At 44.1% G+C, this 15,383-nt stretch overlaps 1 protein-coding gene across 5 annotated transcripts in view; it reads right to left on the bottom strand.

Moving 5' to 3' along the window:
* EFR3A (EFR3 homolog A) overlaps positions 1–12,396 on the bottom strand; it is a 147,738-nt gene extending 135,342 nt beyond the window's left edge. For 2 of the 5 annotated variants that reach the window (XM_077271245.1, XM_077271244.1), the window contains exons 1-2: positions 12,260–12,396; positions 10,865–10,918 (exon numbers count right to left, since the gene is read on the bottom strand). In XM_077271245.1, coding sequence (XP_077127360.1) covers positions 10,865–10,874 — 10 coding nt within the window. In that variant the 5' untranslated portion in view covers positions 10,875–10,918; positions 12,260–12,396. Of the gene's footprint in view, positions 1–10,864; positions 10,919–11,138; positions 11,260–11,591; positions 11,614–12,005; positions 12,104–12,259 lie in introns of those variants that run through there. The other 3 variants (XM_077271246.1, XM_077271248.1, XM_077271247.1) reach the window with 3 other exon arrangements.
* Positions 12,397–15,383: the final 2,987 nt, after the last annotated feature.

Raw genomic sequence — 15,383 nt, 5'->3', positions numbered from 1 at the left:
ACAGACAGCAAGACAACCCCCATAATGGAGAGGTCCTGAAGGGGGTGACCACAGACCATTTTTCTGTTCTCATTCTTTTTGGTGGTTGTTTTGGTCAGTTTTGCATTTTGTCATTGCTCTCACCCCTAGATTTACTGTACAGTAGAATTAGGTAGTGTTTAAGACCCACAGAAGTTGCTCAGGTAGTGCAGCTCATTCAGGATGGCACATCAGTGTGAGCTGTGACAAGGATAGCGGTGTCTGTCAACACAGGGTCCCGAGCATGGAACAGATACCAGTAGACAGGCCGTTACACCAGGAGACGTGGAGGGGGCCGTAGGAGGGCAACAACCCAGCAGCAGGACAGCTACCTCCTCCTTTGCGCAAGGAGGAACAGGAGGAGCAGTGCCAAAGCCCTGAAAAATGACCTCCAGCAGGCCACCAACATCCATGTGTATGCTCAAACTATCAGAAACAGGCTCCATGAGGGTGGTATGAGGGGCCAGTCGTCCCCAAGTGGGTGTTGTGCTTACAGTCCAACACCGTGCTGAGCAATTGGCATTTGCCAAAGAACACCAAGCTTGGCAGATTCAACATTGGCGGCATGTGCTCTTCACGAATGAGAACAGTCTGGAGACACCGTGGAGAACATTCTGCTGCCTGCAACATCCTCCAGCATGATGGTTTTGGCAGTGGGTCAGCAATGGTGTGGGGAGGCATTTCTTTGGAGTGAAGCACAGCCCTCCATGTGCTCGCCAGAGGTACCCTGACTGCCATTAGGTACAGGAATGAGATCCCCAGACCCATTGTGAGACCATATGCAGGTGCAGAGAGCCCTGGGTTCCATCTGATGCTTGATAATGCTAGGCCGTATGTGGCTGAAGTGTGCCAGCAGTTCCACCATGATGAAGGTATTGATGCTATGCACTGGCCTGTCTGTTCCCCAATCGAGCACATCTGGGACATCATGTCTCGTTCCATCCACCAATGCCACATAGCACCACAGAATGTCCAGGAGCTGACTGATGCTTTTTGATCCAGGTCTGGGAAGAAATCCGTTAGGAGAACATCCGCCGCCTCATCAGGAGCATGCCCAGGCATTTATGAGGGAGGCCATAAAGAAACGAGGAGGCCACACACACTACTGAGCATCATTTCCTTGCCTTGAGGCATTTCCACTTAAGTTGGATCAGCCTGTAATTTGATTTTCCACTTTGATTTTGAGTATCATTCCAAGTCCAAAAATCAATGAGATATTACTTTTGATTTACATTAATCATTTTTATGTTTTATTGTTCTCAACGCATTCCACTATGCAATTAATAAATATTTGTAACTGGAATATTTCATTCAGTGATATCTAGTATGTGGCATTTATTTTTTGAGCAGTGTACTTCCTGATGTACAAGAATTTAACTACTATAATACTGATCAAATGCACAAGAATACAGTTGTGCTCAAAAGTTTACATACCCCGGCAGAATTTTTGCTTTCTTGGCATTTTTTCAGAGAATATGAATGATAACACCATAACTTTTTCTCCACTCATGGATAGTGGTTGGGTGAAGCCATTTATTGTCAAACTACTGTGTTTTCTCTTTTAAATCATAATGACAACCCAAAACATCCAAATGACCCTCAGGACCTTCATATGCTTCTTACGAAGCCACTCCTTCATTGCCCTGGCGGTGTGCTTGTGATCATTATCATGCTGAAAGACCCATCCATGTTTCATCTTCAATGCCCTTGCTGCTGGAATGAGGTTTGCACTCAAAATCTCACAATACATGGCCCCATTCATTTTTTCATGTACACGGATCAGGCATCCTGGTCCCTTTGGAGAGAAACAACCCAAAAGCATGATGTTGCCACCCCCATGCTTCACAGTAGGCATGGTGTTCTTTGGATGCAACTCAGCATTCTGTCTCCTCCAAACACGATGAGTTTTGTTTCTACCAAACAGTTGTACTTTGGCTTCATCAGACCATATGACATTCTCCCAATACTCTTCTGGATAATCCAAATGCTCTCTAGCAAACTTCACATGGACCCGGCATGTGCTGTCTTAAGCAGGGGGACACGTTTGGCACTGCAGGATCTGAGTCCCTGGTGGCGTAGTGTGTTACTGATGGTAGCCTTTGTTACGGTGGTCCCCGCTCTATGCAGGTCATTCACTAGGTCCCCCCGTGTGGTTCGGGATTTTTGATCACCGATCTTGTGATCATTTTGACCCCACAGGGTGAGATCTTGTGTGAAGCCCCAGATCGAGGGAGACTATCAGAGGTCTTGTATGTCTTCCATTTTCTTATTATTACTCCCACAGTTGATTTCATCACACCATGCTGCTTGCCTATTGCAGATTCAGTCTTCCCAGCCTGATGCAGGGCTACAATTTTGTTTCTGGTTTCCAACAGCTCCTTGGTCTTCACGACAGTGGAGTTTGGAGTGTGACTATTTGAGGTTGTGGACAGGTGTCTTTTATACTGATAACAAGTTCAAACAGGTGCCATTACTACAGGCAATGAGTAGAGGACAGAGGAGCCTCTTAAAGAAGAAGTTACAGGTCTGTGAGAGCCAGAAATCTTGCTTGTTTTTAGGTGACCAAATACTTATTTTCCTCCATAATTTGCAAAATAAATCTTGCCAAATCAGACAAGGTGATTTTCTGGATTTGTTACCAACAACCATATGCTGTCTATACAGGTCAGAATAGGGTTATATAATAATTCACAGATTGCCAAATGCAAATAAATCCCTAACTAAGTATAACTTAGACGGGTTATACCCTGAATACTGACAGTGGACATGAGTTCTGTTACTAGTACGCTCTTGGCCCAGCATAAGCACACTGATAAATTCCACACTCATTTCCATTTTAAATTGATTAATAAAAGTTCATTTTTAGGGTCCTTAGTTAGGGATTTATTTGCCTTTAGCAATCTGAATTATTTCTGGATTTGATTTCTCATTTTGACTCTCATAGTTGTGGTCTACCTATGATGTCAATTACAGGCATCTCATCTTTTTAAGTGGGAGAACTTGCACAACTGGTGACTGACTAAATGCCTTTTCCCCACTGTAACTACTATAATACTGCCCCTATGTACAAGAATATAACTACTATAATACTGCTCCTATGTACAAGAATATAACTACTATAATACTGCTCCCTATGTACAAGAATATAACTACTATAATACTGCACCTGTGTACAAGAATATAACTACTATAATACTGCTCCTATGTACAAGAATATAACTACTATAATACTGCTCCTATGTACAAGAATATAACTACTATAATACTGCTCCTATATATAAGAATATAACTACTATAATACTGCTCCCTATGTACAAGAATATAACTACTATAATACTGCTCCTATGTACAAGAATATAACTACTATAATACTGCTCCTATATATAAGAATATAACTACTATAATACTGCTCCCTATGTACAAGAATATAACTACTATAATACTGCCCCTATGCAGAAGAATATAACTGTCTTGGGTCATACAAGAGGCATAACAGTATATATGATACAGGAAACTATCCAGTATCTCAGGAACATGCATGTTTTTACCAAACACTTGTTGGAATAGCTCAGAATAGACCGATTTTTGCACAATAGCTGCTATGCACTAACGAGCTTTCCTCCTAGCATCTTGGCAGCTTTTCTAATTATCACATTATTTGAGAATACTGGCACTTCATGGATCTGAAAATTAGTTAGGCAACACTTTCACTAGTGAAAGAAAAGAAAAGAAAATCAAAAGCGTTGGTAATCTTCTGCAAATTAGGACAGGCAAATTTAAAAGGCTTAAGCGTTTATAACATACAAGGTCACAGCAATGAAAGTCTTCTACCAAAAACAAACAAACAAAAAAAAAGTAAAATTTCAAAGTCAACCAACATTGACCAACAAAACAAACATGCGGCTCATTAAAGCCCCATTTTCCTGCAGAACAATTACAGTTTCCAAGCTAGCTAAATAAAAATCTGCTGCATGATCCTGAGACATTTAGCACGACTCTTGTAGGACGGAGGTTGCACTGATCTCTGTGCTGTGGTCCTTGTACTGACAACAATGCACGGACCGGGGGAGGGTCTTCAAAGTCGCTTAAAGGGATTGTCCGGTCTTCTGATACCGCACGCTGTCAGGATTCTCCTCACTACTGGTGAGAGCAATATAAGTGAGTTGAGTGAGGCCGAGCGCCTCTAGTCTTTATGTGGCCAGAAGCATGGAAATCGCATCTTGTGGCCACATGACCGCTAGCAGTCGCTGGCAAGACAAGAGAGTTCTGACAGCGTGCAGTGCAGCAACAGCCGACTGGTGGGGGTACCGTGTGTCACCCCCACACTGATCACGTACTGATGAGCAATCCTAAGAATAGGCCAAAGTAAGTCATGCATACCCCCTTTAAATGTAGCTGAATTTCCGCACACAAAAAAAAGCATATTTATGTTTTTTTTTGGTAATATGGCTTAAAGTTTTTATAGACTTTCAGGGTAATTGAATATCATATGGGAATTGTGAATCTTTACTCCAATTTTAGTAGAGTCACCAGCTAAGTTCTCTCGCTCTAGACTCTGGGCACTGTCAGGCTGTGTTCACACAGAGCAGCAAGTATCAAGACACTGTCTGTATCATTTCAGCCAGATATGCTGCGGCGTTTCAGAAAAAAAACATTCATATAAAAAAAATACATGGGGGACTAGTCCAAGAGGCCGGTCCTAAGTGGCTCTGAGTGACACCTCTTCTTTTGTGCACACATAAAAGTTGCCAATGACCGGCCTCTTGGACTAGTCACTAGTGCGGCATAGCCCCCGGATGGCTCTTAAATGTAGGTTTGTCACTGCGACATTTTAGGGTAAAACATACATAGTTGAAAGGATACAGTCGGGGTCTGACACATGCTGCTGGTGGTCCGGTAGTGGTCAAATTCCCTTTAAAGGGCAAAAGCCACCAGTGACATGGTGACCGTGGCACATTTCCACAGCCAGGTGCCAAACTTAAAAAGGCTTGTCAGTCGTCTTCTTGCCATTTCTTCTGTCTCCTCACCTAGTAGTCCTGGGTTCCTCCACTTGGAAGAAACATTTGTTAACTTTATCCAGGCGGCGCCTGTAACTCTGGTTTGTTGCTTACATACAATTTATGCTGCTTTTCCGTCCAGCAGGGACCCAGGCATCACAATGAGAGGGCCGGCGGGGGTAGATCGGTAGGACGGTACTGTCTTGCTTTATATTTTACACTACACGTGGCTTTTAAAAAAAATCATCAAAAAAAATGGAGGGGTTAACTGCAAATAACGGTGGTCAAAGAGGATTAAAAGACTATGTAGATATATCATAAATATTTATTATATTTTTTTCAATTAGAAAATAAAGATAGGAAAAAAAAATATATATATTGTCTGGTTTTAATTTGTTAAAAAAAATAAATAATAATCTAGGCGATAGATTCCCTTTAATAGCGAATTTCGCATTTCACGCCTTGATGCGTGGCAATTAAAAGTCAAATTATGTGAAAACAAAAAGGTTTTGTTCTAACAGTTTAGCTATGAAAGTTAATATAAAAAGTATTAATAAAATGAAGAACGAGATATTAGAAATTATTTATGAATATAGAGGTTATTAGAAAACTTAAAAATGCAGGCAGGAATAATACCTCAAATCATTATTTATTTTTTTTCCCCCAAGTTAAATTTGATGTTTAAAAAAAAATATATAAACAATTTTACTTACACAGCTACACTGACCAAAAAATAAAGTACCGTAATTTATGGATTTTGTATGCAGCGACGAAAGTGTTAACTGACGGAACGTCCCCACTGGTATGAAGCAGGGGCCATTTGTACACTTTTATGGTACACAACATGTTAACTCAGCGTCTGCGGAATCCGCTGCGTTAGCTTTCATATGTAAAACCCGCCGCCGCTCGCCTTGGTCGGCCTCCGTCCGCTGAGCCAAAGTAAAAGTGACGTTCGTAAGAGAATCAGTGGCCGCACACGACGAGCCTCGGCTGCGGATCAGCCGCTCATTTAGCACAGTTAGATCCTATTAACCCTCGGTCTTACCCCGCAATATTTAGTGGATGCAGCCAAGTAACAAAAGGCGTGAGGAAATACCAGATGACGCTATACTTTGTCACCTGCTGCAGAACCTCCTAATTCTGTTGTGGCAGGACCTGACTTGGGCTAAAGTGTTTGCACCTTATGGCTTCTATAGCCTCGGGGCTGCACAGTCAGTGAAGGCTATGTTCCCATGATGAACTTTGGGTGCATTTTTTAACACTTATTTTTGCTGTGTAAAAAAATGCAGAATCTTAACAGTTTTTATAGAAACCTTGTGCACGCTGCGCTTTTTCTTTTACTCAGCGTAAACTTTTCTGCGGTGCAAGTTTCATACCCGCAGTGTGTCAATTTCTTCGTTTTCTGTACAACTTTTCCCCATAGACTTGTGTAAAATCCGCAGGTAAAAAAAAACAAACAAACAAAAAAAAAAACACACAAAAGGGTTTTTTTAGCGCAAACGCTTTAAAAACAGATGTAATCCACACCCAAGTGTATCAATAACGTCAAATACCAGGTGGAATAAAAAAAACTGCAGGAATAATAATAATTTCCACAACTAGTTGGCCCGTGTAAAATTTTCGCACATTGGTTGTCGGGGGCGCAGGCAATTTCAGGAAAATTAAGCTAGTCAAATGTAAATGTATTTAATGAGATGATGAACACAGAGAGGTATGTGTCTCACTGATTACCTATAGATAGATAGAGAGAGAGAGATAGATATATGTTCATGATTATTTGAGCCCATGAATCCATTATATCCGTTTTGCAAGCCGGCGAAAAAAATCTCGCCATACGGATGTCACACGGATGCTTACATGCGAGAAAATCGCCTCCTCGCACTGCACACAGATGACATACAGATCACTGTTCAAGGAACATTTCTGCGATTCTCGTCCGTGTAAACTGGACTGATTTTTTTATACGTTGTGTGTGACTCCAGCCTAAAGGAGATCCCCCAACATTAACCATAATGGTATTATACTGATCAGAAGGGGTCCGGTTGTTAGGACCTTGCAAAATAACAGGGGCAGCAGCATTTTTTTCCCCTCCACAGCCGCACTGCCATCTATCTGAAGTGTAGGGAAGTGCAACACAGCCCTATGTATGTGAACGGAGCAGCTCCCTGTACAGCAGGGCCACTTTGACAGTAAAAATGATGAAGGAGAACTGACCCCATAACTGAGCGTATTTACACCAGTGTAGATTATTGTACCTTTTTTTCCCTACGGTTGGATTTTTTTTTCAATTTTTGCAAGGTTGTTTCCACCAATCTCTCCCATCGGGAAACAATGTACAGTCTGAGTTATGGCAATGCTGAAGTTTTTTTTACTTGGAACCAGAGGTGACTCCAGGTCACCAATAAGCTGCAACCTTAGAAGGAAGATATGCTTTGCAATGACTGTCCAATAATACGGAAAATCTGATGGTTCAGAACCTGTCCGATCCCTTTTAGGCTGCATTCATTTATATCTTCAGTTTTAAAGCTGAAGTCTTAAAGAGGTAAAGTTTTACTTTTATTCTACTTCCACATATGTAGCAATTATTTTTGCTGTGTCTGACTGTGCAGGATAATGTGTTATTTAAATGCAGTTTTGGGCTCATTTTGTTTCTTGTAGGTTTTGTACGTTTTATGGCCAATGTGAACATGTGATTATGTGTTGCATGTACACCAACTTAAACCAAGCTCAATTTTTGTGTTTTTTTCTTTCATTTTTCAATTCTGTGCAAGCCGGCCTCCCTCTCCTGAGCTGGAAATTACATTTAAAGGCTTCCCAAGACTGGTGTCCACAGGTTGGGACTTGGTCCTTTTGTCTGCTCTTATTCACACACTGAGGTCAACTCTGACACATGGTAAGGTTTCTATTAGACAGCGTAGGACCGTCCCGATCAGAGTTACCTTGTTGACGGTGGGTTGGTTTTTATGCTATTTTTCACCAAAAACAGTAGTACTAAGAACCCTGTGTTATTTAAATGCACTTTTGCTTTTTACTTATTTGGTTACAGCAGAGTTTATGCTCATTTTCTTTCTCATAGGCTTTGTGTGGAGGAACATAATCTGATCATACCACATCCTGGGCAGGGGAGGAAGCAAAAGATTATACAGACAGGACAGCATGGGATCACATGAGAGTATACAGACAGGAGTGTTCCCCAACTCCGGTCCTCAAGAGCCACCAACAGGTCATGTTTTCAGGATTTCCTTAGTTTTGCATAGGTGATTGAATTCTTGCCTGTCCAGGTGTTGCAATTATCACCTGTGCAATACTAAGGAAATCCTGAAAACAAGACCTGTTGGTGGCTCTTGAGGACCGGAGTTGGGGAACACTGCATTACAGCATGGGATCACAAGAGAGTATACAGACAGGACAGTATGGGATCACATGAGTATACAGACAGGACAGAACAGGATCACATGAGAGTATACAGACAGGACAGCAGGGGATCACAAGAGAATATACAGACAGGACAGCATGGGATCACATGAGAGTATACAGACAGGTCAGAACAGGATAACATGAGAGTATACAGACAGGACAGCAGGGGATCACAAGAGAATATACAGACGGGACAGCATGGGATCATATGAGAGTATACATACATTACAGCATGGGATCACATGAGAGTATACAGACATTTCAGCATGGGATCACATGAGAGTATACAGACATTTCAGAATGGGATCACATGAGAGTATACAGACATTTCTGCATGGGATCACATGAGAGTATACAGACATTTCAGCATGGGATCACATGAGATTATACATTCAGGACAGCAGGGGATCACAAGAGAGGATACAGACATTACAGCATGGGATCACAACAGAGTATACAGACAGGACAGAACAGGATCACGTGAGATTATACAGACAGGTCAGCAGGGGATCACAAGAGAATATACAGACAGGACAGCATGGGATCACATGAGAGTATACAGACATTACAGCATGGGATCACAGCTAATTCCTTCTTTGAGGTAAAACATTGCTTAATAACAGGCAGGGAAATGTGTTGCATCACAAAAAAAGAATAGGCTGCAATCCCATGCTGTCTTGTCCAAACTAAGATCACGTGATCCAGAAGAGCACCGGAGCCAGGCTGTAAACTGGAGATATCCGTCCAGCAGCCACGTCGGTAATCTGTGACCACTGGACAGGAGTCCTGAGAATCGCCTCTTGTCAGAAGGCATGCTCACAGTAGTGCATGCTGTTATGTAAGAGGCATTTTTTTTTTAGGACTTCTGTCTTGCAGCCACAAATCACTGACAAAGCCACTGGACTGGGTCCTCATACTTGATACGCACCCTCTCTAGAAGACAGTGATCGGTAAGTATTTCAATGTCTCGAATTATGGACAGCCATACCATGTATTGGTGTGGATTCTTTATTTAATTTATTTTCATATATATCTTAACATATTTCCTTTCTTTTTTTTTTAGTAACATTTTTTCCACTGTAATTGGGGCATAAATAGGGGCCCAGTTACAGGAAAAAAAAAAAAAAAACTCACTGGTAGAGCTCATCTGGCAATAGGGGACCTGGTGATCATGTGATCGCTGGATCCAATAGTGGCAGGAATGCTATATTATATACATGCTGTGTACCAGGCTCCTGATTGGCTATACATTACACACAGCAGTAAATATTGTGAATGACAGGCACCGACAATGGAGTCCGTATTACAAATTGCTGCCTGTATACAAGGACACGGGTTATTTAATCCTCTTAAGGGAAGAAAAAAAATAAGTAAATCCAGTATCGCCATATGGTGCCAGGAAGATCAGGGAAGGTGCAGTGCTCACAGAAGTCAGACACAGACTATTGATCTCTCTGATGAAGAATTTACTCAAATTCAATGAAAAAAAAAACAAAAAAAAAAAAAACACTTACTTACCTGTTCCGGCTACGTCGCCACTGTCTCCCTGCGGTGATGTGACATTTGTAAATCATGAGACCGCTTTAGCCAATTCATCTGACAGAGATGTGAAGACAGTCACTACTGACTGGCTGCAGCGGTCACGGTACAAAACACTTTCCAGCAATGACTTTCCAGTTAATGTACAGCCCTTTAAGTCATGGAAATACATTTATAGCAAAATTGATAATTATTGTAAATTGAACCTCTGCAGCGTCTGAAGCATCATCTCTGGGTAATACATAGCTGTGTAGAATATCGGTGAACATTTCTTTTTAGAACATGTGAAGGTTTAATTAAAAATAAATAAATATATAGAGACAGACACACACTATGTGTATAAATTCTAACATTTTTTGCCCAACAGATACCACAACTTTACTGCATGTGTCCCTGTAAGTAAGGAGATCGCTAATATCTATCTGTTTTAGCTATTTATTCACTTTTCTTATATTACAATGATCGACAGTTGTATATTTGGGAAGCTACACTTGTTCATCTTTTTGTCCTTCCCACCATACATCAGTGCATTACTACATGTCGATTTACAATGCACAAATATCCGTAGTGAAACCATGTGTAATGTTTTCCTTCATCGATCCTAGGCAGCCTTTATAAACAAATCTTCAGAAATCTGGACAGAATCTGTCTCCTTCCCCCTCTGGAAGCTGATGTAATGTAAGTACCTTGCTTCTTCCCCTGCATTAGTAGTCTTCTCAGCTATCCTGTCATGCACCACGGAGACTATGCTCCTTTCCTGACATGCAGGGCAAATGGCTATTTCTGCTCTGCAGTGCGAGGAGCCCTCTACCCCAACAAAACTAAAAACATGGCCTCCAATGTGGACGAGTGAGTTTACCAGGCTGCAAATTATAATAAGGATATAGTCGTACCTCCAGTCATCTTATATCTCTGATTCTGTTCCAGGAGTTACGGAAGCTTGAAACCTAAAATGAAGCAAAGAAGTGAATGTATGGCATTGCTGAAATACTCTGTGCTGCTGAATTTTAAAGCTAGTCGATAGTGAATCTGCATCAGGAGGTGAAAGGCGCATGTAGCATTGGACAGCCGCATGCCAGGTATAGCACAGATGTCCTATGAATTACAAAAAGACATTTCCACGATACGCCAGGCGAAAATGGAGGCCGAAAAAGCAGCGAGTCTCACCTCCAGATGTAGAAGCGAGAGGTACCGGATTAACCCCTTACGCAGGGGATGTTCCACCTGGGATGTTTATGAAATAGTGACAGGATGCTAGAATCGTCCGATCAGTCGCATCTATCGCATCGGTGCAGATCCCGTCACTTGTTTCTATGGGAGCTCAGAAAATTGCCAAGTCAGTGGCGTCTGCAAGTTTTCTTTGCTCCCACAAAATTAAAAGATCTGCAGGTGCGAGTACTCCACCCCTGCGACAGCGGCACACACCGGGTCCCCGACCAGGTGACAGAAGGGGGTCTCAGCAGTGATACCAGAATTTATCTGACTTTTTTTTCACCCATCCAGTAGATATGCACTAATGTGGCTCATATATGGGGCACCCCCTCCCCCGAGATCCATATGTGATGTCCAGAATATACTCGCCGCCTCTCCATCAGGTATTCACATACGTTATGTGTGGACCTCCCGCCGGACCCCTGCGCTGCACACCTCCCGCCGGACCCCTGCGCTGCACACCTCCCGCCGGACCCCTGCGCTGCACACCTCCCGCCGCACCCACATGCGCTTCCCGCCGGACCCCTGTGTTGGGCACCTCCCGTTGGACCCCTGTGTTGGGCGCCTCCCACCGGACCCCTGTGTTGGGCACCTCCCGTTGGACCCACATGCGCTTCCACCCAGACCCCTGCGCTGCACACCTCTCGCCGGACCCCTGTGTTGGGCGCCTCCCGTCGGACCCCTGTGTTGGGTGCCTCCCGTTGGACCCACATGCGCTTCCACCCAGACCCCTGCGCTGCACACCTCCCGCCGGACCCCTGTGTTAGGCGCCTCCCACCGGACCCCTGTGTTGGGCACCTCCCACCGGACCGTGCTACGCACCTCCCGCCGGACCCCTGTCTTGGGCGCCTCCCGCCGGACCCCTGTGGAGCTGGTGCATTCTATGTGCACATTTCCTGCTGATGTCACATTGCTGACACTTGCATGTCACAGACACGTCACACTAGCCATATACACACACTGGATACGTCACTCTCTACTGTATGTTACATGTACAGATATTTTCCCTCTTCCCATTCACATGACACCGCTGATATCGCCGCACAGACCGGGCTCCCTCCGGAAATATGACGTACCCGCCCGGTGCCGCTCCGAGGCCTCCGCCGCTTTCTATACCGTCCACACACGACAAGTCCCGGAACCTCTGCGGATATCAGGGATAAACGCCACAAGCAACACTTCCCTGGACACGCCTACCGCATACAGCTCCCAGCCAATTACCAGACTGACAGGAGTTTTCCACCAATCACAGTGCGGCTTACAACAGTCCCTGCCTCTGCTGCACATAAAAGACCCGATCTGATTGGCTGCTGGCAATGTTATGCATTGAAACGAGTGTTGGTATATGACTCCTCTATGAAGGGGGAAACCTTAAATGACACCGGACGTATCGGTCTGTCTGCACTTACTGGAGTGGCGGCCATGTTTCCGGAGACCAGGAGTCAGATTTATTATCCTAGGAGCTGTGAAAGTGGAAAAATCTCTGAGGTTAATAAAGAATTATGTAATGAGTGAACCAAGGGCCGGCTCTTACTGGCACCGTTTTGGGGTCCTTGTGACTCTTAGATTTTTTTTTTATTCCATTTTTTTGGGGGTTTGTGAGGTAAATTGACCACAAAATAATGACTCAGGGTGACGGGGAGGCGATGGAACCTTGAGAGGTCACGTTCCTTCCCCGATTTCCAATCTCCTAAATGCTGCTGTCATAATTGACCGCGTCATCTAAGGGTTTGCGCACACAATGTCTTTTTCAGGCAGATTCCACCCGAAAAAGTGCTAAAAAAAATCACTTCAAGGGTCAGACATCATGAAGTGGTTAAAAGAAGCAGCGTATTTATTCTGGCGGACGCTTGCTAAATAATAGAGAAAAAAAACGCCAGCGGCAGAGACAGATCACAAACGACCGCAAAACCGGCAGTAAAGCGGCTCCAGGAAAAAGACCACAGGCCTTGTGTGAAAACAGTCAGAAACCTCTGCAAGAACAATATGTGGGCCCTTTACAGCCAAAGGCCTTATAAAAAGGCAAAATTGCACCAGCTTTGGAGGTATAAATGGGCCCCCTGACCTTGCGGCCCCCTGTGCGACCGCACAGGTTGCACCAATGATGTGTCCGCCCTTGGTGCCTTTTTGCTGAGGTTTGGACTGGAAAGTCAGGTGAACCCAAAGCAGAAGCCATTTCAGGAAACTTGCGGGGTTTTTTTATGTTGTTTTTTGTATTTGTTTTTTTCAGCCAGTGTTTTCCTAAAGCTACTTTCACACTAGTGTCGGGCTCGGCCCGTCGCTGTGCGTCGGGCTGACGTTCCCGACGCTAGCGTTGTCTCCGCCGCACAACGGGGGCAGCGGATGCATTTTTCCAGCGCATCCGCTGCCCCATTGTGAGGTGGCAGGGAGGTGGGGGCGGAGTTCCGGCCGCGCATGCGCGGTCGGAAAAAGCGGACCGTCGTGAGCAAAAAACGTTACATGTAGCGTTTTTTGCTCCCGACGGTCCGCCACTGTACGACGCATCCGTCGCACGACGGGTGCGACGTGTGGCAATCCGTCACAATGCGTCGCTTAATGTTAATCAATGGTGAAAAAACGCATCCTGCAAACACTTTTGCAGGATGCGTTTTTTCGGCAAAACGACGCATTGTGACGGAATGCAGTTAACGCTAGTGTGAAAGTATCCTAAGATTTTCATGACGGCTTTTTTTTTTACTGTCTGTCGTTTTCTGTTTTTGGGGGATTTTTTCACTACATTGAATAACGAAGAAACTTCTAGCAGTTTCGTAAGCAAAAACAATGGCAAAACGTTCCAAAAAACATCCAGGAGTCTCTTGAGTTTTCTCATGGACTTGCATAGAAAAGATTGTTCTGGTCACTTATTTTAACTGCTCGCCAGTTTTAGAAAAAAGACTCAGTGTGCACATACAGTAGTGTTCAAAATAACAGCAGTGAGTTCACAAACAGGAGATAATCACAAAACCTTTCTACCGTTCTAAAACCTTTCTGGTTTCTAATTCACAACATGAAAAGAAATGTGGATAATCTGTAACTGCAGAAAATAACAAAGAATGAACATTGGGCCGCTCTAATAATCAGCAGGGTCTGCTTTTGTCTTTACAGATTCACAATATTATTAATTTTTGTGGATTTCTCATTCCTGTGAATCACTGACCTAATATTTCGTTGTTACCCGCAGTTTTTTAGAACGGCTTCACATCTATGTTGCATAGAGTCACCAACTTCTGTCATCTGTGATTCCAGCCCAGGATCCTCGGACGACATCCCGCAATATTCTGCCATTTGTTGGCTTTGTCTCAGAAACGCCATTTTTGATGTCACCCCACAAGTTGTCCTATCGGATTAGGCTAGTTTCACACTAGCGTTAACTGCAATACGTCGCAAATGCGTCGTTTTTGCGAAACGCCGCATCCAGCAAAAGTTTTTGCTGGATACGTTGTTTCGTCATAGAGTAACATTAGCGACGCATTTGCGACGCATTTGCGACGCATTTCCAAACGGTGAATGCGTTTGGCGGCGTTTGGGCGTATGGTAGCGGTCCGTCGGGAGAAAAAAACGTTACATGTAACGTTTTTTGCTCCCGACGGTCCGCTTTTTCCGACCGCGCATGCGCAGTCGGAACTCCGCCCCCACCTCCCCGCACTTCCCCGCACATCACAATGGGGCAGCGGATGCGTGGGAAATATGCATCCGCTGCCCCCGTTGTGCGGCGGAGACCACACTAGCGTCGGGAACGTCGGCCCGACGCGCAGCGACGGGTTGTTCCCGACGCTAGTGTGAAAGTAGCCTTAGGCTCCGTGGATTGGGCCGGCTGCTCCATAACCTCAATTATTTTGCACTGGAACCAAGATGTTGCTCATTACTGGTGTGTTTAGGATCATTGTCTTGTTGAAACGCCCATTTCAAGGGCATATCCTCTTCAGAATAAGGAAACATGACCTCTTCAAGTATTTTAATATATGGAAACTGGTCCACAATCCCTGGTATCTGGTAAACAGGTCCAACACCATAGTAAGAGAAACCTGCCTATATCATAATGCTGGCTCCACCATGCCTCACTGTGTGCAGACTGTACTGGGGCTAAATGCAGAGTTTGAGGGTCTAATGGTCACAGTCCTCACAGGTCACTTGAGACTGTCTGTGATCTTCCTGGAGCTGATCATCGGCCGAACCTTTGCCATTCTGGCCATTCTTTTA

The sequence above is a fragment of the Ranitomeya variabilis genome, chromosome 6, assembly GCF_051348905.1.
Source record: "Ranitomeya variabilis isolate aRanVar5 chromosome 6, aRanVar5.hap1, whole genome shotgun sequence".
In the NCBI taxonomy this organism is placed as follows: Eukaryota; Metazoa; Chordata; class Amphibia; order Anura; family Dendrobatidae; genus Ranitomeya; species Ranitomeya variabilis.
Note: the sequence above shows the minus strand (reverse complement) of the source record. Positions and strands in the feature narration are given on the sequence as shown.